This window comes from Podarcis gaigeae (genome assembly GCF_964106915.1).
Source record: "Podarcis gaigeae genome assembly, chromosome: 1".
NCBI lineage: Eukaryota > Metazoa > Chordata > Lepidosauria > Squamata > Lacertidae > Podarcis > Podarcis gaigeae.
In genome coordinates this window covers 86,558,327-86,581,677 of record NC_139678.1, presented here as the reverse complement: position 1 = coordinate 86,581,677, position 23,351 = coordinate 86,558,327, and the positions used below count along the sequence as shown (strand labels likewise).

At 44.1% G+C, this 23,351-nt stretch overlaps 2 protein-coding genes across 4 annotated transcripts in view; one reads left to right on the top strand and one right to left on the bottom strand.

The window, feature by feature from the left end:
* LOC310848850 (putative hydrolase PNKD) overlaps positions 1–23,351 on the bottom strand; it is a 35,002-nt gene that overhangs the window by 8,592 nt on the left and 3,059 nt on the right. For all 3 annotated transcript variants that reach the window (XM_083748397.1, XM_083748396.1, XM_083748398.1), the window contains 2 exons: positions 5,183–5,298; positions 3,693–3,805 (listed from right to left, as the gene is read on the bottom strand). In XM_083748397.1, the coding sequence (XP_083604523.1) occupies positions 3,693–3,805; positions 5,183–5,298 (229 nt within the window). The remainder of the gene's footprint in view (positions 1–3,692; positions 3,806–5,182; positions 5,299–23,351) is intronic.
* CATIP (ciliogenesis associated TTC17 interacting protein) overlaps positions 15,744–23,351 on the top strand; it is a 29,575-nt gene continuing 21,967 nt past the window's right edge. The window contains exons 1-3 of the mRNA XM_083748197.1: positions 15,744–16,164; positions 16,387–17,553; positions 18,017–20,801. The gene's annotated coding sequence lies outside the window, so the exon portion shown is untranslated. The remainder of the gene's footprint in view (positions 16,165–16,386; positions 17,554–18,016; positions 20,802–23,351) is intronic.

Sequence of the window (23,351 nt, the reverse complement as noted above, 5' to 3'; positions counted from 1 at the left end):
TATAAGAGAAACAGGTGCTGCATGGCAAAGGCAGGGGAGGGGTTTATGGCACTGCAGGAACCAGAGTCACACAGCACAACCAGAGGGTCTGAGAAAGGCAAGGCAGCTGATCCCTATTTCAGGGCTTAGATAAGTCTAGCAGAAGGCCATTCTGATAAGATATGTGACTCAACAGAGCAGGAGAGAGCAGTGTGGAAAGTGACAAACACACAATAGCACCACAAGCAAATGTGAAGAGCAAAGAGGCTTGGAAATATCAACAATGAGATTTCTAAACTGATTCTTTAAAAAAAAACAAACGCATGTAAATGTTTTTAAAAAACAATTACATGCAGAAAGTGCTGTCTTCCAGAACTAATGTTTGTACAGATATTAAGTCTTGTATGCAGACATCCACCTGGCATCAAAACAGACTTCGAAAATCATTTACATTAAAAATTAAGCTCACGTCCACAGGGTATACTTCAATATAAAGCAGTAATATAATTTCTCCATAGCGGCTGCTGTGACTAGGACAGAAAGGGGATTACTGTCCTATTATATTGTTAATAAACCATATAAATAAACTGATCTTCAGTTAGTTTTTTAACTGTTTTGTAAATGTTTTTAACTCTCTCTCTCTCCTCTCTCTCTCTCTCTCTCTCTCTCACACACACACACACAGAGAGAGAGAGAGAGAGAGAGAGAGAGAGAGAAGCAACACATGAAGTGACAACACAAACTGATTAAGAATAAGTCTCATGCCAGCATACAAGAAAGCACCCAGGCCAAGCTGAACTTAGGGATCTGCAATTGATCTCTTGGCAGGGGCACTGGGCAAAAGGGATGCTGCGCTGTTTTTGTGATCAAAATCCCCACCTGCGCACGCACATGTGTTTTATCACAAAAACTGAAACCTCCAAGCCTTAATTAATCCAGGGGGTGGGGGTAGAAGAGAGACTGCAAAACTTATCATGGCTTTTGGCTTGGCCCTCTAATCAGGCAGACTCCTGTTACCACATATGAATTAGGGGATAAGGACAGGGCTTACTGATGAGAGAGTAGTAGTATTTGCAATTTAAATTGCATTTAAACTGGGAGTTACTCCATTATGCCCAGGTGCATAATTGACTGTCTCTTGGTCTCAAGGCAGCAAGGGCACTTCCACCGTGTCACTATTCTTGACAGGCCCATTTACCCCAAAGGATCCCATGCATCATCTAAATTTGTTAGTCACTCAATGTCTCCTCCTCTGGGCAATGTACAATACATTAAAGGGCCAGTGTAAGGTTTAGTGCCCAAGCTTTCAGCTACTGGGCAGTGCCACCTTCCCCCATCAGAGTTACATATTCCCAGGCCATCTGTCTTCTATCCACTCTGTTCCGCTATAAAGAGGTTACTGGAACTGGAGCAACAGAGCACTAAGTTTGTGCATTACATTCGCCTCCCAGAGTGCGTCCAGGCAATGCTGCTCCTTGGCTAGGATTCCTTCCGGTTTGTCTTTGTGGAATTTCCTTGCAGGTACAGGCATATTTTGTTGCTTCTGCTTCAGCATTAAGCTGTTACTTCAACTGCAATTCACACGGCATCGCTCTCTATCAGAACAGCACCTAGACAAAGCCCCTCAACTGGGTCAAGGAGGGAGGAATTGCTTCCAGCAGCCCCTCACCCTCCGGTTCTGAATCTGGATCCCCAGCTTTTCCTCTCCGGGTCACTGGTCTGGCTGTCTCATCCGGCCACCCGGCATGTCTCCGCCGGCTGCATCTGAACAAAGCAGCACAGCCGCTTCTCAAGTATAACAGGAAGAGCCAGCCGGACGGGAGCCTTTGAAGGGAAAACACGAAACAAGCCCCAAGCAGGAGGGATGGTGCGCATCATGTGAGGCTGCTACTCTAAACTTGGAATGACCTTGGCCGTGGCCAGCTCCTACCTAGCCAATTGCAGATGGTCAGGAAAGCAAAGTGGCAGGAACCAAAGCCTCAGGCAAGAGGCAGTGAGGAGCAAGCTCTGGGGACGGCTCAATCACAGATTTAAAATTATCTGAAAGCAGCAACTAATACCACTGAAGGAAGTCAAACATGTGCATCTCTGGGCAGGGCGGCTGGCCCCAACTCAATGTAAACAGGGCTCCACATGCCAAGGCAACAGTACAAATTGCATTATCAGTTTTCAATCTCTGCTATAACAGAACTTGCCCCTGCAGCAGGGGGGGGGGCACTCTCCTGGCAGTTCCCCCAGCCACCCCCAAAAGCAGATGAGGTCTCAGCCAGCGAATGGGTGATTCATGCGCAACCATGTGCGGGAAATTTGGGGTCTGAATGAGTGGGAGGCCCAGCTGAGCGAGCAGGAAGGCAGCTGGGTGGGTGTCCAAGCAGGCCTTAACAGGCTTCCCATTGCTGCCCCCAATTTGCCCAGAACTTGCCCCTCAACATATTTATTCCCCTCTGTGAGTGACAGCAGGATCTTGGGACTGGGGTGAGCTATGAGTGGCTAAAGGGGCTTTGAGGGTTGGGAAGGAGGCTGTGGGTTGGAGACGAACATAAGCAGGGGCAGCCACCCCTAGTATTTTGTAAAAGGTTAAACCTGGCTTAGTTTACAACTGATTTAGTGAATGTGGTTTCTTTCTTTTAATGCAGCTTCCTTTTTCTTCTGCTCCCTTTCTTCTGCTTTAAATAAAATCTGTTCCTTTTATATTTCAACCATGAAGTTGCTTACCTTTTTTGTCTAGCTGTAGGAACTGGATTACTTGCATTACCTAGCCTGCAATTCCCTCCTGCTCTAAGCTTGTAAAGAGAGGGGAGTGGGAAGGACAGATGGAGGACTTGCCTGGCCAGATCAAGGGGCTTACTACAAGGAATCCTCTCTTCTCATGTTAATCCTCCACAGCTCCAGGCACCTCCCAGTATGGGAGCAAGGAGGGGAAATGGGAGGTAGTGGCATTTGAGGATTAACACACAGAACGCCTCCCTACCTTCTTTTTCTGAGAGAAGCCAGGTGGGCCATGGGCCTCTCTGCCACATTCCCATACTGGGAATGGGTGCTGAGAGATTTGCTACCCATAGCAAATGATTCCTGCATTGCAAGGGGGTTGGACCAGATATGACCCTTTGAGTCCCTTCCAACTCTCCAATTCTATGATGCCATACTTCCTGATTTGCAGCACAGCCAGTTAGCCATTGTGCTATGCTGGCTCTTGGTTTAACTTGCAAAGAATCCCAGGAATTATAACCTGCTGATGACACGAGAAACTCTCTAGATTTCTACCCCCTCCCATCCGCCTATACTAGAGTTCCCTGCGGAAAGCAAAATTGCTGCCATATTAGCAAAAAATCTACAGCGTAGCTGCTCCACCTGCTCTGTTGGAAGTGTCGTTCCTATGCATAGAAAGAGCCACCCATGTATTTGGGATACTAAAGCCTCTTCTGCAAGTGCAGTGGCTGAACCAGATGATGACCAAACATGCAGATGCCTTCAATGCTATATTATTAATAATAATATAAATGTTTATAAGATGCCTTCCTGGACCAAGTCCAGATATCCCAGATACTGTATAGGGATATCTGCCAGGACCTTCTGTGTGCAAGACAGATGCTCTACTACTGAGATACAGCCCTCCCCCTTTAAATCTGAAGAATCAAATAAGGAAGGAAATGCTAGTCTTGCTCCACAGGGAGAGAGGAGGGGCGATAGGTGTCACGTTTTGTCTCTCTCACCTGTACCGCCAGTGGGTCAGAGGGATCTACAGCTGCAGCACAGTTTGAGCCAGTATCAATAACAAGATAGCTGTAGTTATTGGATAGGACAGGGATGGGAAGAATCTTCACTCCTAGGATGACAGAGGCAGACACAGAGCAAAGGAAAGCAGGAAAGTCAACACAACAGAACTTAGCAAATGCTGCAATTTTTATGTTAGCATTTATTTTCTTAATACTATCTCTTGTAAAATCACCTTATATTTTTAAAAAAGACATATAATATCTAATGTCACACAATACAGACAAAAATATCTATTATCAATACATGCTAAAGTATTAATAAAATTGCAATATTATAGTAAAATGACACCAAGTGTCTTCAGTGCTGCAACACACAGGCAGCTTATATATATATACACACACACCCTGAGCTCCTTTGGGAGGAAGGGTGGGATATAAACTTAATAAATGAATAAAATATACTTTTAAAAGGACAAAGAAGCACTAAATAATACCACTTCAGACTGCTGGAAGGGTTTCGTAGGAGTGAATGCTCCTCCATACAAAGGTGTTCCCTCCACACAGAAAACCAGCCCCTCAGGCTTTTCTTTGACATACTAGTTTCCTACATGGAGGGAATTATTCTGAATGGAGGAGCATTTAGCAACACCCCCCCCACTGCCATCTGAATAGTATAGACCAAACATAGGACTAAGTAACCGTGTGAGAACAAGGCTTGAACTTCATGTGGGTGACCACTCTGTGGGAGGATTGTGGAGAGTCTGTTAGGGCGGTTTGTTGGGGGTTTTCCTTTTTAAAGGGTTGGGTGCGCAAACAGAGAATAAAATGGTCCCAAACACTTGCTTGTTTCTTATGCTGATAAATAAACCTCTGCATAATATAAATGCAAGTACAAACACAAAACAAGAGTTAAGGCAAAACTGTTCAAAGCATTTTGGGTACTCTGGAGCAGGAGTGGTGGCAGTTAACAAACAAGTTTATTTAAGCAACTGAGGTATTTCCCCCTCTGAAATAGCAGAAGCAGGGCGGGGGAGAGAGAAAAGAAAGTGAAATAATAAAATAATAAAACCCCAGACACTAGCTTGCTGCTGCATGTTCATCTTACTTCAGAAATAAAACTTGCTTATGCCCCTTGCAAGAGCTTAGGCACAAGGAACAGTGTTTAGAGTCTTGCACGTGTTAAAAAAGAAAACCTAAACTCGAAACAGAAAGCCCCAGTTCTTCCAATTTCAGGTGTGGTGTGTAATTAATTTCGGGCGTCAAATGTCTGGATTTTCAGGAGGGGTTCATGGGGGAAGCATCTCAAGCAGTTGGATTCCATAAAGGAGTCAAGATTTTGCACTCTGCACACACCACTCTGCAGGTGTTGCCTCTGGCCATTAATCGCCTGGAAATTTCATCAAAAGAAATACCCAAGCAATGCACCTCGAAGCAGCAAAGCACACAGACTAATCGGAAATGCATTGGCAAAAAGACTGGGCACTCACCGCTGAACACCACAGGCTGAGGAACAGAGTGCCCCTGGGGGTAACGCTCCCGCGCTTTCTTCACCTGGCGCTTGTAGAACAGGTAGCCCAGCCGAGTGTGGGCATAGAGATTATACCTGAGGGACAGGAAAGACCAACAGTGAGCTGAGCCTGAACATGTTCATAAACATCATTGACATCATTCCTTCCATTGAGAGTATGCTTAACCATGAAGAGCTAATAGCTGTTTCTGTCTGGCTTCTACAGCAAAGCCAAGTAAAATTTTATAGACGGCTGCAGGCTACGGGGATTAAAACCCTGGGAATCTAGCACAGCACAGATCCACCCAGCCATGCTGGCGATGCTGCTTCAGATTAATGGCTTGTACTTGGAATATGCCAGGTCTCTCTCAGCCTCCTGCATTATTATTTCTTTTCAAATAATATTTGAATAAAATTATGATAACACTATTTTGCTTTGCACTTTTTCACAAGCTGTCACCTAACCAAGCGGTTAACTTGTTAAATGTTCTCCCCTACCACTCCCAAGTGTGAATGCCAGGAGAAGAGGGCTTCATTTCAGCCAGTGCTCAGCCCTGCAAAGCTGCTTTCAGCACAAAACTTTTACATTCAGAGCAGGTTTGGTAATATGGAAGAGTGCATCTGAGCATGAGCAAAGTGTCCTTTCCTTCCTACTATGTGAGCTGGCCTCCACAAAACTGAGGTAAGTGAGATGGCATAACTCTCAGGACAGCCTAAACTACAACTGTAGGATCTTCAAAGTCTGCTGTGGATTCTGTGTTGCTCTACTGTGGAATATTGTGTCTCTTATCACAGGCAGGGTAGAGTACCGTCAGGCACTAGTAAAATCTCCTGAGCTATGAAAGTAAATAGTCAGTTACATGGAATTGAAAAGGGACCAAAAAAACCAGCTGATTTGGTTAATATACAGGACAAAACAAGTGCACTACAGAACAGTGTAAGAAAACCCTTGTTATGCCAAGCTACCTGCTACATACTTTTCTTTCCTGACATTTTTTTATTTGTTACATTTGGTATATTTTTCTATAATGCACTTCACACCCACCATTTTGAAGGCCATGCAAAAGCTCTAATTATTTCTGAACCTGTAGACACTCCCCACATATTTCCAAGCTTTGCTCCATAGCCATGAGGGCTTAAAGCTTATAATTAAAAGACTGGATGCTCTCATAAACCCTTTAGACTTTTCAGCCAAAAGTCTGAGTAATACTATTGAAAGTATTACACATGAATTTCAGAAGCCCAGTCATCTCAAGATGGTTTGTGGGGCACACACATTAAATTAAGCAATCCAAAGGAGTCAGTGGGTATCACTCTTGCTCTGGACTCCGCTATGCCTCCAGGACCATCAACTTCAGAAAACACCATGGTCCAAAATGAGGAGGAAAAAGAAGCAGCAGCAGAAAGAATCAAGCTTGCTATTTTATTCAAGCTGCTTGGAAGTTCCTGCTGATGCCTAGTCACACATCACGTGAGACCTTGGTATCTTAGATGATGGAAACCTTGTAAGATTAGAAGACAACGCAATACCATCACATGCAAATAGCATAACAATGGACGTGGAATGATATAAACTGTTGTAATGTTTCAAAGAATGTGCTAGAATGTGTCAAAGTGACCTGAGAAAAGTACTGCCAAGAAGAAAGGGGTCCCAGTTCAACTTTCACTCCCAACAGGTTACAGTGGTACCTCGGGTTAAGAACTTAATTTGTTCTGGAGGTCTGTTCTTAACCTGAAACTGTTCTTAACCTGAGGTATCACTTTAGCTAATGGGGCCTCCAGCTGCCACCACGCCGCCGGAGCACGATTCCTGTTCTCATCCTGAAGCAAAGTTCATAACCCGAGGCACTATTTCTGGGTTAGCGGAGTCTGTAACCTGAAGTGTCTGTAACCCAAGGTACCACTGCATAGAAATGTATAGTCAATGCCAGGGGTATAGAAGCTCCGGCCTGCAGGCTTATTTAGGCTGAGCAGGGGGCTCACAGAGTCATCAGAAGAGAGGTGACATTTTCTTCACAAATCCATTCTTGACATCTGTTCCTTTGATTAAAGAGTCCCAGCAGTGCAATGTTTCCCTTTGGCATATACACAACACGGCTGAAGTGAAACCATTAATTGACCTTCCACACCGCATTTTCCCTGAGTAGCTCAGATTCCCAGGAATTTACCCAGAAGTGACTTCTAACTCCCAGCGGTTCTCTCCTCACCACATCAGCTTCCAGAGAAACATGCCAGCATTTTCTCTGATGTGCTGTTGTAAAAACAGCAAGAGGCAGCTACAGTTCATGATCACAGTGAGTGGGCAAAATTGGGGGGAGAGAAGAAAGATCAGTGAAGCACTATGTGGTAAAGCTATGCAAGTGGGACTTGCCGATCGGAAGGTCGGCAGTTCGAATCCACACAACAGGGTGAGCTCCCGTTGCTTTGTCCCAGCTTCTGCCGACCCAGCAGTTCAAAAGCATACCAGTGCAAGTAAATAAATAGGTACTGCTGTGGTGGAAAGGTAAACGGCGTTTCCGTGCACTCTGGCACCTGTCATAGTCCTCCGTGCACCAGTAGCAGTTTAGTCATGCTGACCACATGACCCAGAAAGCTGTCTGTGGACAGATGCTGGCTCCCTCGGCCTGAAGCGAGATGAGCACCACACCCCATAGTTGCCTTTGACTGGACTTAACTGTCCAGGGGTCCTTTACCTTTACCTTACCTGGTAGAGATGAACACAGGTTCATCCAGCAGACTCTCTGAATAAAATTTCAGGCCCTATAGCTGGGATCTGCCTCTGCATTAACCAACATACTCTACTGCCAAGACAGAAAAACCAAGCACTTTGCATTGCAGAGCCAACGTTCTCTCCAGCATGCCAGCCAACTGCACCAGCAGAGACTGTTCAGTCAGAACTGTACAGTGTGTTACACAGAGCTACACTTTGTCCAGTTGCTTTATCTTAGAAAAGCAGGGCCTTACAGAGTATTATCTTCAGAACGCTTTGAAATCCAGCCAGCTTCTCTCCCCCAGAGCCGTTTCCTGGAAGAAAGACCCATCTTCAAGCTGTGTCCACAGTAACTTCCTCCAGCAAATCAAAATCTGAGAGCCGCCAACGCTCCATGAACTGTCAGCTATTGTTTAGGATGAGCTAGTTCCAACTGAAATAATGGAAGTTACTGCATTCCTTCGGTGCACATCTAGAGTAGAAGCTGCAGGGACTGTGTAGATTAAGGATGTGAAACCTCAAGCCTGCGGGCCAAACACGGCCCACCAGGCCTCCCCATTTGCTATGTAAGGCAATTCTGGGCAAACCGCGCCCACCTATCATACCTGACTGTCTGAAAGCATTTTTCCAAGCAGTGCTGAAAGAGCAGTAGGGGGCTATTTGCAGAAGGAATTTCAAGCAGCCCCATACTGCATCGTTAAGCCCAGTGTTGAAGCTTCAACACACAGCATCCCCTGTCAAATTTGAACCAGCACGCATGGGAAGAAAAATCCTGGGTTCACGATGATTCCCCATCCCTGACCCACATATTCAAACTAATTTTGCCAAAGCAGAACCCTAATAAATCAGGAAAGGTTAGATAATTGCAAACCGCAAAAACACAGCTCCTTAGAGCAAAGTCACAGCAACATAGAAGGCTACTTTATGATGTGTCACTACTCTGGTCTTTCTAGTTTAGCATTCGTAACATTACTGGTGGCATCAACCTAGCACTCTTCAGCTGTTCTTGATTACAACTCCAATCCTGGTCAGGGGAGATAGGAGTTGAGCTCCAAATCACCTGGAACATACAAGGTTAAGCGAGATCACGCTTAACTGTGGCTTCCTTTCTCCCAGTCACACCGGGGGGGGGGGGACAACGACGACAAAAGCAGGAAAAATCCAAAAACATGCACTAGCATGAAATACTGGCTTGCCACAATGTGTGAATGAGGGTGATCAATCAGTGTATTACCCCCATTCCACAGATAAGGCAGACCAAGGCTAAGAAATAGTGGCTTGCCTAAAACCACCTAGCAAATCTGGGGCAGAGGCTTCACAATTCAGCCACTGTGCCACACTACTGCAGATGGGACACTGCAAATGAAGGGTCTGTAAAAGCACACTTCAGCATTAAAAATGTCTGCTCAGTATTTGATTTTAATTCAGTTGTCAGAATAGCTTTATATAAAACCTATGCTGGTTCCACCTTTCTGGCAAATCAAATTGATATGAATTTATTCACGAGCCTTTTATATTTGGGGAGAGGAGAGACAGGGTTAAAACTGCTGCAGCCCCATCATTCCATGGGGTTTCCTCATCTTAGTGGATTCTTTTTTCTTTAACGTCAACAGTGGCTGATTCACAGGAAGTATTATGTCCCACCAAGGAGGAGGATGCTAAGCAAGCTCAATAGAAAGCCAGGGCAATCTTGGCATATATCCACCACCCCCACTTATCTTCCACCCACATAGTCTTTTTGTTTTGGTAACCTGTCAATAACCTGTCAACTTGCCCTCTTCTCCAGGAAGAGCTACAAGCTGCCTGGACCTAGACTGGAGACCAAGACACCCTTTCTGAGAACAAGTTGCTTTTATGAACTTGCCCAGGCTCAATTCCTTTGAATCACCATATTTTTCACTTGACTACAGTGCCTGGTTGTTTTGTCAAATAGTGAACACCAATGATATCATTGCCTTAATGGAGGGGATGGGAACTGATGGCCCTCCGGGTGCTGTTAGATTCCTATCAGTCCCCACAGCCAGCATGCTCAGTGGTCAGGAAGTCCAACCACAACTGGATGGCTACAGGTTCCTTAGCCTTGCTTTAATGGCTGTGGATGATTCCCTACATATGAAGCACATCTGGAGGGACTGGATCCAAGCCAAGTGCTTGGCAGATTGTGTGAGAGAAAGACAGCTTGACAGTATTTTAAATTTAGAGAAGGACAGGGAGAGTTGCAAGTCGACTGAAAGTGAAGCGTCTCTCTCACTCTGAGAAGATCTCCTGCATTGCAGGAGACCCCGTGTGCTCTGCTTATGCATTTGTAAGTAACACAAACACTGATGAGAGGGCACCATAAGTCTCCAGTATTCCTTATCCAAAGGAAACGTAAGGCTGCAGTTTAATCCAGTTTATTCCTGACGTTTCCCTAACTGTTGATTTCTACATTATATCTGAGCTTTCACATGACGTAAAAGCCACTTCCAGAACAATAATGGATCATAGTGCAGGTTTAGTGCTCATTTCTGTATTATCTGCAAACTGCTTTTTTTCTGGAAGCAAATAACATTCCCGTAACACTAAGCAGGGTCTAGAACTCATTACACAGCCTACCCTTCCGCAGAGATGGAAGGAGAGAAAAAGACATGTTTCTTCCACCGCTGAGTCTGCAAAGGCAGCAGAACTGCTTTGAGTGATAGTCGGGAGGCGGGGCAGGGCTTCCTTCAGGCAGATCACAATGAGAACTGTATTGATCACTTAGCAACCCACATCTGTTATACCTTTTGCAAATAAATCACTCATATCTGTGCTGATCTAAACACCACTATTGATACAATATGATTACTAAGCATTACCGCATTATCTTCTACTTGCTGCTACAGTATTGTTGGGATGGATTTAAGGCACTGTGATTCTCCAGCAGTTTGACTCCACCCCAAGAGGCACATGCCATTGACTCTTGAGACAGATGGAGGTCAACATGGTGGCAGAAGGAAGTTATTCATTGAAGGGTCTGTAGGCAGCGGTTAGAACAACAAGGTGTTGTGGGTCTGGTGTGTGCACAGAGGGGAGACCTCCTAGGAATCCTATGTATGCTCCCTTTGAAGAGAGGGGGGTGCTGTGGTCTAAACCAATCAGAAGGTTGGCGATTTGAATCCCCGCAATGGGGTGAGCTCCTATTGCTTGGTCCCTGCTCCTGCCAACCCAGCAGTTCAAAAGCATGCCAAAAAGTGCAAGTTAATAAATAGGTACCGCTCCGGCGGGAAGGTAAACAGCATTTCCGTGCACTGCTCTGGTTTCGGTGTTCGTTGCGCCAGAAGCGGCTTAGTCATGCTGGCCACATGACCTGGAAAAACTGTCTGCAGAGCGGACAAACGCCAGCTCCCTCGGTCTGTAAAGCGAGATGAGCACCGCAACCCCAGAGTCATCTGTGACTGGACTTAACTGTCAGTGATCCTTTACCTTTCCCATTTTTAGCAGTATTATTATAACTTACTGTCTTGGGGCATATGTGATGGGCCCTGGATTAGGTGGGTTTAAAATAAGATTTGTCAAAAGATAGCTAAATAAGACCTCCATTTCAGAGACAGAATACCACTGGATATCAGCTGCTGAGGAGCAACAAAGATGGAGGGAGCTCCTTATTGCCCTCATGCCCTGCTTAAGGGCTTGTTAGAAGCCCTTGGCTAAACCTAGAAGCTAAACCTAGATGGACCCTTGGTCTGATGCAGCAGAGCTCCACTTATGTTCCTAACCAAGTCCCTTTCTGTAGCACAGAAAACAGACGTGGCAGAACAGGCTGGGAGGGAGGAACTTACGCATGATGCTAATGAAACAGATGGCTAACTAGATGTAGGATTATAAAGTGAACACACTGTCCCTGCTGTGAAGGGCTGCCACCCACCTCCAAACCCCACAGGCTCGAACAGAAACCAAAGGTGGAAATGAAGGCCAGATCAATGCACGTGGGCAGGGCAGAAGACACACATCAAGCCATGGTAAATATATAAGAATGCACAGTTCACTCTGGGATTACCATGTCAGTGTGTCTTTCTTCATATGTCTGATGACAGCCAGAAGGGTGGATTTAAACACCATCTCCTAAGCTATGTCCGATGGGAGGAATGTAAATTGCGCACTTATGCTACACTGCAATCAAGGGATAATGCCAACACATTCTTTGCATACTGCGAACAAAACAGAGGCTAAAAAGAGATTAAATAATAGTAATAATTCTTAGGCCAAGATCATTGAAATGTGTACCATTTGCCAGAACAGAAACCTCTTCACCAAAAGGAAAGAGGTAAGAGTAACTAACTGCCTTTAGGAGGCAAGCTGAAACCAGCATTTAACAATCTACGGAAGTTTGTGCCAACTGCTGCAGCAGTTTCTAGTGGAACTTGTGATACTGATTTCCGCAGAATTTTCTCTTTCTCAAAACCCAAAGCAAAATTTTCCATGCCTACTCTTTACCACTGTGCAATTTGTTTGTGTGTGAAAATCAGGCCAGTGCTAAAACAACAGGCAGTCAACTGATACCAGCGAACCAAAATTAAGTATGCACAAACTCTCCTCATATTGGTCATACAAGGTTGCAATATGTAGAGTTCTTGACAGAATAGTTCCTCTGACCTGGGTGCTTTAGCCTGCACCAATGGGTGAGAAAAGATGCACTCGTATCTTTAAGGCTGCCAGATACAGAATAGCAAGGTTTTGTTCAGGTGAGGAGCAAGCAAAAGTTTGAGTGTGGTGATAGAAACCACCCACTAAATCACCACCACAGATCTGCCCACCCGCAAAAATGCCTTAGCATATTTCCACACCAGCAGTGGCCTCAGATGTCCAGCAGGTCATGTTCACTATAAGAGTTTTCTGCAAAAAGAGGAAATGGGGATTTTAAAAAGTACAGGCTGGCAATTTGATGATGGTGACAACATCATGTGGGCAGCGTGATAAAACTGGATGCATGAGCAGCCGTTAGATGCACTAGAATTCTTGTAAGCCCTCCTTGAGAGTTTATGTTTGCCCGGAAAGGTGGGGTATGAATCTATTTTTAAAATACATAAAATGAAAAGTAAGTGTGCTTATGACCCACCCATTTCAATGGAACTGCACTTTCTCACAATCCATATTTAAAATGTATACTTTTTCTCCCTTTTTCTTTTTTGCGCTTACACAGCATTAACAATAGACTGGGGAAAATACACCAGGTTCCTAGCCTCAAATGTTGAAGGCATGAGGCCCTCTACAGAGGCAAGAAAGTAATTAAAAGCCCAGCACGAAATTGTGGGGAGCCCAAACATCATAGTGCTTTGAGCCCTACAGCCAGGGAGGAAGGACTGAAACTGCAATGTCTGTCACCATCACCACCTGGCCTCTAATTTTGCATTAGTAATTTACACCAATGGAGCCATTTAGGGTGGGGTGGGCACTGCCCTCTGCAATTATTCCTCAGGAACATCTATATTTATAACCAACTCACTGGCTGCATCACAAGGTGACCGCCATTATAAACTATTAAATCTATGCTATTATAAGCATGTGAAAGACATAACACCCTGCGTTTAAAAAGAAACAGTGTGAGATTTACTATTGGATCCATGTTAAAACATTGCTATGGCTATTAGGAAGTATAAAAACGTATGGCCTCAAAAATACTATCTTGCCATTTAATTTGATCGTGACTACATCCCAGAAAGCTGAGAATCTTGCTCTGCTGTCACAGATGTCTCCCTCTTCACCCAATATCTGAAACTTGAACCCCTGACTCTCAAAGCAAAGGTTGCATTTCTAAGACGTACATTTCCCCAAATTGACAGAAGCTGCAGTGTTTAATGGTACGGAGTACATGCAGATGGGAAGGCAGCTTAAGCAAGTGGGTGGGAGAAAAACCAAAGCAAAGCCCTTTGTAGAATTAAAAAGCCCCCACCTGTACCGATGGAACACAGTATCTCCACTGTTAAACTCAAGAGCTGCTTAAACACACGAAACAGCATGGCAAGAATAACGCTTTTAACTTGGATAAAAAACAAGTTTTGGGAAAGAAGAATCTTAACTACAAAAAGTATTATTAAAAAACAATAAGAAAGTATTATCCAGAACTTATGATTTGATATTGGAATAGGACCTAAAAGATGAAGAAATAAAAGAAGTAATGGTCAAATAGGCCCAAGACACTGGCCATACAATACAGATAGATCAGTGGGAAAGGCTCTTGAGGTCGGATATTAGGTTTACTGCCTGTTATGCCATTAAAGAAAACCTAATGAAAATGTTTTATAGGTGGTACATGACGCCTTCCAAACTCACCAAGATATATAAGTTAAAATCCAATTTATGTTGGAAATGTAATAACATGGAGGGGACTATGCTTCATGTATGGTGGGGCTGCGAAAAAGTCAAAAGATTCTGAGGATGTATTCATGAAGAGTTAAAAAAGATGTTTAAAACCTCTATAGAAAAGAAGCCAGAGGCGTACTTTATTGGGTATTGTAGGAAAGGATATCCCACAAGATAAGAAAATACTATTTTTATATGCCACAGCCGCAGTCAGACTATAACTTGCAAAAAACTGGAAAGGAGATAGTATCCCCACAAAGGAAGACTGGATATGTAAATTGTGTGAATTTATAGAAATGGCGAAGTTACCAGCAGCCATAAGACATCAGACAAATCAGAAACTAAAATCGGAATGGCAATGTTTTGAGGATTATATAAAAAAACACTGCTCTAAGGAGACCATGTTGATATGCATAGATTAAGTATGTAAAGTAGAATTAAATAAAATTAATATACTAGGAATATCAGGGATAAGATATATAAGATGCAACGTCAATAAGATGTTAAAGAATAAAGAATGTCGAGTAGTGGGGGGAGTGAAGTCACATGGGTGTAATATCTCTTGTTATTATTTAGTATTTTTGTTTGATTAGCGTATATTTTTGTATAACATAGCATAAGAACTGTAATCTTTCCCCCCTCTCGATTCCAAAATAATAAAGAATAACGCTGCACCCGAGAACTGTCAGCAATAGCCCCCCTCAAGGAGCCTGTTCACTGCAGTGCAATGGCATTTGACAGCAATTAAGCAGGCGACAGCGACACAGTCAGCATCTTGATCAGCCAACACTGCAGCTTCAAACCATCCGGCCTACTGCACTGATGACAAGCTTGGGCTTATCTTTCTTCAGCCCCACTGTCCTGCACAGAGCACAAATCAAAATTGCTCCCTGGAAATGTTTCTAGCAGACTAGGGAGAATCTTTCGTTCCACTCTATTTCCCCCTCACTGCCTGAGGTCTTTGCACTGAACCTCCAAAAGTCCAAACACACAGAAGATTAGGATCAAAAGGCTCATTCTCTCATTCTCCCCCACCCCCAACACCTTATTGACTTTAGAGAAAGACGAGTCAGAAGGAGCAAAGTCCCTCCACGTTAAGCATTTAAAAGCATTAGATGAAATTCCAGCAGCCTGGCAGACAACCAACAATGCAAGCTGGGTACCTTGGCAACAAGACACGCAGAAATATGCTTTCTAATGTTTGGGGGTTTTGTTTTTTTCAGAGAAAGACAGCTAGCAGTCTCACCAGTGTGTAATTTCCAGAGTAAGTGGTGCTGCAAGCGGTTCAAGTGTTGGTTCTTTATTACTGAAGGAAGGAGCTCTTAAGTGTACACACTTTGAGGCACATTCAAAGTACATTTCTTCCCTTCAAAGACCCTTTTATGAGTTCCAGGTCTAATTTGTTTAATGTTTGACATCGTTTTTATACATACTGCTTTTATGTGTGTTATTGAGGATCTGCTTTATTGTATTTCAATGTGTTCCTCCTCCTCCTCCTCCTCCTCCTTCTTCTTGCAATCTACCCTGTCAACTGAGTTACAAGGCAGCATATAATTCTCCCCACCCTACCCCCCTTTTACTCCTGCGCTTCCTCCAAGGACAAGTTGAGGAGGTGGTGGTTGCAACACTGAATACGGCAGTACATATAGTCTTCCCCCTAGCCCTTTTATTAAGTTGAAAACAGGCAAGCTGTTTCCTCCAGATGTTTCGGACGCCAGCTCTCATCAGCCCCAGCCAGAGTGCCAGTGGTTAGGAAAGTCTGAGTTGTAGTCCAACAACATCAGGTAGAGGCAAAGGTTAGCCATCCTTCAAACAACCCTGTGTGAGCACAGCATCCTGAGATATGGAGAGCCCAAAATCAGCTTTTTGACCCTGCCCCTCTCCCTGTGATCTAAGGCTAAGTACACATTAGTGGCTTAAAACACACCACGGTTGTTTCCCCGCAGAGTGTTTCAAGTTGCTTTTTTACATTGCTGTACACAATAAAGATGGGTTGGGGTGGCCTTCACCTGATGTACATTACCCAATTTGTTTTCCCACAATGAACTCCAACTCGCTGAAGCTGTCATCTGTGCCTGCACAATGGCTGCAGTGATAATGTGCGTGCCTCAGCTTACGTTTCCAAATTGGATAGGGGCTGCTTTGAAAGAAAGTGCATCAGACAGGAGCAAAAACTACAGGATACTTAAGGCTTGTGGCTATGGCTAACATAATGTATACCTGGCTTCAAACAACAGCAGTGGGAGCACACTGGAGCCAGAGTAAATGGTAATGTGTACGCAGAGCTAAGCCCTATTTCCAAGGACTTAAATGTCACAGAGGCTCAAGTTTTGTATTCAGAGTTATTTACATCAGCCCAAGGCACTCACTGTGCCGAACTTCAAAGACTACTTCCACACTACTAATAATATTTCAGGCTTTAATTATGGAAAGGGAGAAGGGGAAGAGTGGAAGAGAGAAGAAGGAGGCCAGGGAACATAAAGGCAGGGGAGATACACAATGGTGTGCTAAGGAGGCTTGTTCAGACAATTCTGTTTTTCAGGTCATGGAGGCACAAGCAAAACATGCAGACTGGATGCATTTCCTTCCTGCAGCAATGTTTTATTGAAACGGTGCCTTTCGGGCAACTAGGGGTGCTTCTGAAGTGTTCACTGAAAAGTCACCCTGTTTTTATGCAGGGAGGTTTTATGCAATGTTGGCTATTATAGTGAGCGTCCCTCATGATTTGTTTGTGGGGAGGTTATATGGTGGTGTGTCAAAGTCAGTGCTATCCCACGCTTTCCAGGGAATTTTCTCGCCACGTGCCTTATTGCAGGAAGTTAGATCTTTTGGGGAAGCCGATTTGTTGTGCAAGACCTTCCTATCAACTGTAATTGCACAACCCTAATTAGCTGGTATGTTGACTGAATCTCAACCAAAAATTGTGACAGTCTGGAAACCCCCCGAGAAAACTTACCCCAGGCTTTTAATACAAAAACTGCAGAAGTAAAAGTAACATCCTAAGTACGCTATCTATAAAGAAAGCTGGAAGGAACCCAGTCAGTCTCACTTTTGGTAAACAGATTTCAAGACTGGGCTGCAAATTGTGTGTCCATGAGTGTATGAATATACTATAAAATGCCTAACACCTGCCTCCTTGTGTCTGTTGAAGCTTAGCCATGTGATTTAGCCTTGTAAATAAATTCACATCTGGTATCCCACAGAAGAAAAGCACCTTAGGGTACTGTCACACCACTTCTTAAAACTATAATTTCCTAAGGCTGCTTCATATTAAAGTACTCAGTCAGGGGGCTTCATCAGAAGCATTTGCAACATGTACTGTATTTTTCGCCCTATAGGACGCACCTTTTCCCCTCCAAAAATGAAGGGGAAATGTGTGTGCGTCCTATGGGGTGAATGCAGGCTTTCGCTGAAGCCTGGAGTGCGCACCGATCCCTCTCACTCTCCAGGCTTCAGGAAGCTATCCGCTAGCCGTGGGAGACGCAGCTAGCAGAGAGCTTGCCTGCACCCAGCACCCAGCTCAGCACGCCCCAAGCTTGGGGCTTCGCGCAGCGCTCCGCTAGCCGTGGGAGAGCCGTGCGAAGTCACGCAGCTCTCCCATGGCTAGCGGACAGCAGCCTGTTCTGGGGGCTGGGGTTGGGGTTGGGGGAAGCTCGGGCTTCCCCCGCCCCAGCCCCGCACCTGGGGGGGGAAATATTTTTTTTTCTTTATCCCCCCCCCCCAAAAAAAAAACTAGGTGCGTCTTATGGGCCGGTGTGTCCTATGGGGCGAAAAATACGGTAGCTGGGCCCCCTAGTATAATAGCTGCAGACAACAAAATACAGTATTTGCAAAGCAGAGCATTGGTGGTTCAGATTTAAAAACCACATGCTATGGAGCAGAGTTGCAAAATCCAGAATCTTATCAGCTATAAGGAAAGACAGATTTCCAGGGCTTTGTCAGGACTAAAACAAGGACATAAACCATCTGCAATTGGATCTCTGGCTGTTTTAATTGTAACCTAAAAGCAGCCAGAAGGCCGCAAATATTTTGAATGGCCAGAGGAAGGGGGGAGAGGACAGGACTCCTGCACTTTTAAGAGTTCTATAGAAGAGGGAATTTCAGCAGGTGTAGAAGCTACAACGTGCTTAAATTTCCTCTACTACACACAAAGGGATAGGAACCCTGTCCTCTCAAATCTGGCTACCCTGCCCAAATTGGATTGCAGAAGTGGGATTTAACACTCCATCCCAGAACACTGATTTTCTCCAGTCTAAATTCCCCAGCCACCCTCATCCCCCACAAGTTGCAATCTGCTCCACAGCAGAAAACATGCAAATACCTGTCTATTTTCTTCTGTGGCATAAACATGATTGGGGAAACTTTGCTAAAGAGGAAAATGAAGAAAGGGAAAGCAACCATACAAATAAAAAATAGTTCCTAAGGCTTTTTGAGGAACGCTTAACCCAGTGCTTCTTGATAAAACTGCTTGGGAAAACTTTTTTCCTCCGGGGTGTCATTCCTTGGACTTCTCACTCTTGTGAAGTGTATAGCGACATCTTCATCCCAAGCCTGCTCAGATAATACCAGGTGTCTAGAGTACTTCTATGCTTTCCCACCATGTAGCATATTTATAATTAAATTAAGTAGGCTTGAGTCACCAATCAAATGACAGCTCATTATTTGGCCACAATCAAGAACATGCTTGTGTAAATAGTCACCTGTTGAATGATTGATTTACTGGGGTGAAGAGGAATTGTATACCACTTTTACTGCCCTAAGCTGGCATCCAAGGCAGCTTAATAAAGCCTCCTAACGACACCAGTATAATCAAAAAGAAATAAATCAAGCAAGAGATGAATTCCAAAAGCATGCCAGAAGACAGAGAGACCAATAAAAGCAGCAGTGACTCAGCAGTTGGCTGACCAACCCTAGCCCCAAAGAAAAACCAGAAGTAAAAGTTCAACAAGAACAATTTAATTCAGCAAAAGCCCCAGTAAACAAGATAGGCCTCACCTGGTTCTTAAACAAAGATGGCAAGGAGATCTCCTCTTGGAGGAAGTTCTACAAGTAAGGGGACAGTGACAAAAGTCTTTCCTCTAGTAGGTTAGTGACAGAACTACAGGTCCCTTTATGACAGTCATAACCTTGAAAGATTATACAATGATCTTCTCATTGTACAATCGTAATAAACAAGCACCGTAACAAGCAATGGCATGCAAGTCTCCATGATCAGCTAGATCTACTATTTTCTGTGCCTATGCTTGGGAAATGATTTGGCGTGCTCCAATATCTTCTCCCCTATCATGCTGATAGGGTGATGGAGGCAGGGACACTGCTGCAGAAACAGTAATAGGTCTTAGGCCCTATGCAATTCTCCTGGACCAGTCTCCTGGACTGGTTCTCTCTAAAGTAAGGGGCATCCCAAGTAGGTTCACTGTGGTGTTCTCAGCTGCTGGGCAGGTTCAGAAATGAGCAGGCATCTATTATAGTGGCTCAAGACTTTATTACACTGATTCCCAGTACTGAAGAAGTCAGATTGTGGGCCTGTGTGAATGTCTCTAGGGCCACATGTGCACACGCCCTCCTTTAAGAGCAGGCAGGCACAACCTGTCCTGCCACTCCATAGAATTCATTGCATTAACATGCAAGGCCAAGGCTTTCCAGTTGGTATCTCTTTACAGCAGCAGGAGATTCCCAAATCCATCTGTCAGATACAGCGGTGCCTTTTTTCCGGGGGCGGGGGGGGGGGACATTCTGACTCTGTCTTATTGCTATGTTTCCTGGAATGAACCAAGTTAAGTAGGACTTCTTATCTGGCAGTTTCCCAACACAAGCACCATATAGTTCAGCACTCTTTGTCATCGTTGAATAGAATGCTATGTTCTGAAAGGTCATGCCTGCTGCCTGATCATGTCAATAAACTAATTAGTATATGAAATGAAGAACTAGAACTGCCAGGCATTCAAGAATTGGCTGAAAATGAAAGCATTGCATTTGAGAAATTCATTAGCAGGGTTGTGCACAATTACATCAAGGAAGCAAAAGAAGATGTAAGTCTAGCTAACTTTAATACAAACTTTTGAGTTAAATCTAATGAAATATTCATAATCATGTGACCTTCTCTTTTTTACTACAATCCTATACTGCCTGGGAGCAAACCGTCTTCTAAGGGGTTTATTTATGCTTTGTCTATGGAATGCAACAGATTGGGTTTTGATTTTTAAATAAAATCAAGGTTGCATACACATTACCACTTACTCTGGCTCCAGTGATCCCCTCACCCCCAAAATATAAGTTTTTGCTTGGAAGAATGCCAAGATAAGCCCATCACAGTCTTAAGCTCCCCTTAATACTTGTAGTATGAGTATTAATAACATTGCCTTGCCTTATAGCATCATAAAGATTACTAAGATACCATGAAGTGGTCAGAGCACAAAGGAAAAGTGATATATGCATCATTCCTACTATTATGATGTGAAAGCTGAGGGTATAATTGCTTAGGCAGCCAAAACCACCCACACAAAAGAGAGAAAGGCATCAGCCAGCTTGGAGGAACCTCAAGATTTGCATAAGTACAAATTTGCAGGTGAGGAATGAAGTGAATGGAAACCTAAATACCACCACCCCATACTACAACATTTTGTTGCAGATCTCACTTATACTTCTGATAACTGATTACCCGGGCAGAGCATTACATTTCTAGATGCCTGTGGATTTATTTATTTTCTGAAGTACCTGCTACTTGCACAAAAAATGGTACCTTATAGTGAAAAGGGAAGAGCCACAGCTCAGTGGTAGAACATCTACTTTGCACGTACAGAAGACCCCGGGTTCATTCCCTGACTTTTCCAAAAAGGGCTGGGATAGACTTCCTGTCTGAAACCCTGGAGAGCTGCTGCAATACTGAGCAATAAGCACTTTTGGTAATACTGAGCAATACTGGTCCGACTCTGTGTAAGGCAGTTTCCTATGTTTGTATGAGATATTTTGATTACAGGTCCAGGATTTTAACAAAGCCTTCACAATAACATTTTAGCAGCTAGCTTCAGAGTTTTGCTGCAACAACAAAGAGTTAAGTGCATCAGTTCTGTGAGACATGCATATGTCACCACAGCACAATTCAAGTGTCCCTTAATGATAGCATCTTTTTTTCTGGTTCACAAAAGGTATTTCACATTTACTTGGATCAGTACAGGGGGGGGGGGGGTAGGAAGCCAGCAGCAGCGAGAAAGTCCTTGCCTGGAATTAAATCTTCTTTCCAGAAGCATTCTACTGTCCCCGTTCAGCAGATGGCATTCTCATATTCACAACACATTTTCCTTTCATGTTCCAGGGCTGACCTCTGTTCCGTTACAACCGAGTCACACACCACCAACGCCTCAAACACTTTTAGTAAAATCATCTCCTTTGAGAGGGTGCCAAATTTGGATATGGATGAGGAAGTATCTAAGGGGAAGGGCTGTTGTTCAGGGGCAGAGCACATGCACAGCATGCAAACAGCCCCGGACACCAATCCCCAACACTTCCAAGTAGGGCGTGGAAGCACCTCCATCGGAAACACTGGGTAACAGCTGCCAGCTGTAGATACCATTGAGATGGATGGGCCAAAAGCCTTTGGGCTCAGTTAAGAAATATGTCAGATCTCTTTAAAGAATTCTGCATGGCTCTAAGACTCTGCTGCTTGCTTGCCACGATCCTCAAGTATCTTATTTTTCCTTTTAATAATTTCAATGGGGGGGTGACAAGAAATTTTCTGCTCCGGGTACCACCTGACCTTGCTACGCCACTGGTCACAGTGCAAGAACCTTTTAGCACCGAGTACATCAGGGATGAAGAATCTGTGGCCTCCACATATTGCTGGACAACAACATCTGTCATCCCTTGACCGTCGCCATGCTGGGAGTTGGGAGTCCAACAAAAATCAGAAGGAGCCAGGTTCTCCATCCCTGGTGTACATTAAAAATATGTTTTGTTATAACTTTGAATAATAATAAAAAAACCCCAGAATATCTAAGCAGTGTAGGACTTGGAAGACCTACTATTAGATATAGGAAAAAGGAAAGCCTCTTTTTCCTGCGTTACAGTCATCTCCCACATGGTGGATGTTGCAAGCCTTTTCTTCTTTCTGTTTCTAAAAGCACATGGTTCTTTTCCTCAAGCAACCTAAAGAGTCTTTCCTTCTGCCTCTGTGCTCTCCCTTCCTACCTTTCTGGTTAATGTGCCACTTCCTCACCATCACCACTCACCCTTTCTCTTCCTGCAGACTGCAGTTTCTGACCCATTCTGTAACTCCATACTCAGCAGCATGGAAAGATTTGTAAAGAATGAATACACACACACACACACACAAACACAGGCAGAGCATTTCCAATAGCGAATGAATGGGAATCTCCAGAAGCTGCGGGATATGCATTCATGTCAAGCATTGTATGGGCCCAGAAAGCTACAGCCACTGTCGTTCTGCTCTCCTGTGAACAGCAGGGAGCTTTCTGGATATCACGCACATGTCAGATGTTGCAAACAGCTGATCATTCCCAAGAAAAGCAGGCAAAATGCAGCTGTGGCAGTGGAAGGCTCTGTTCATTTTTATCTACTAGGATGCAGAACAAAAGAAAAACTTCAGAGCTAAAGGTAAGTGATCAGAGCTGTGCAGAACTCAGACATTCTTTGGGAATCTAGGAAGGTGCCATTCGAAGTTAGACCACTGACCCATCTAGCTCAGTTTTGTTTACGACGACAGCCAACAGCTCTCCTGGGTTTTAGATGGGGGGACAACCCCAGACCTACCTGGAGCTGCCAGGGATTGAACCTAGAAGCTTCGGAATGCAAAGCAGATGCTCTACCACTGAGCTACGGCTGTTCCCCAATCCCCAACATGCATAGATGCAACTGCTTCTGCCCACCTCCAAAGTAATCTTATATGTAATCCCTGAAAACCAGTTATCCAAACTACTTACTGTTCCATTTAAAAAAAAAAGTGTATTGCCAATGTAGCAGAAAGGAGGGGATGTCAGCTCATATTAGCAATAATTCATAATACGGTAATGATGATAATAAAATAATAATAGTAATAATAATTTATTATTTATACCCCAGCCACTCTGGGGTATAAATAATAAATAATCCCAACAGATTA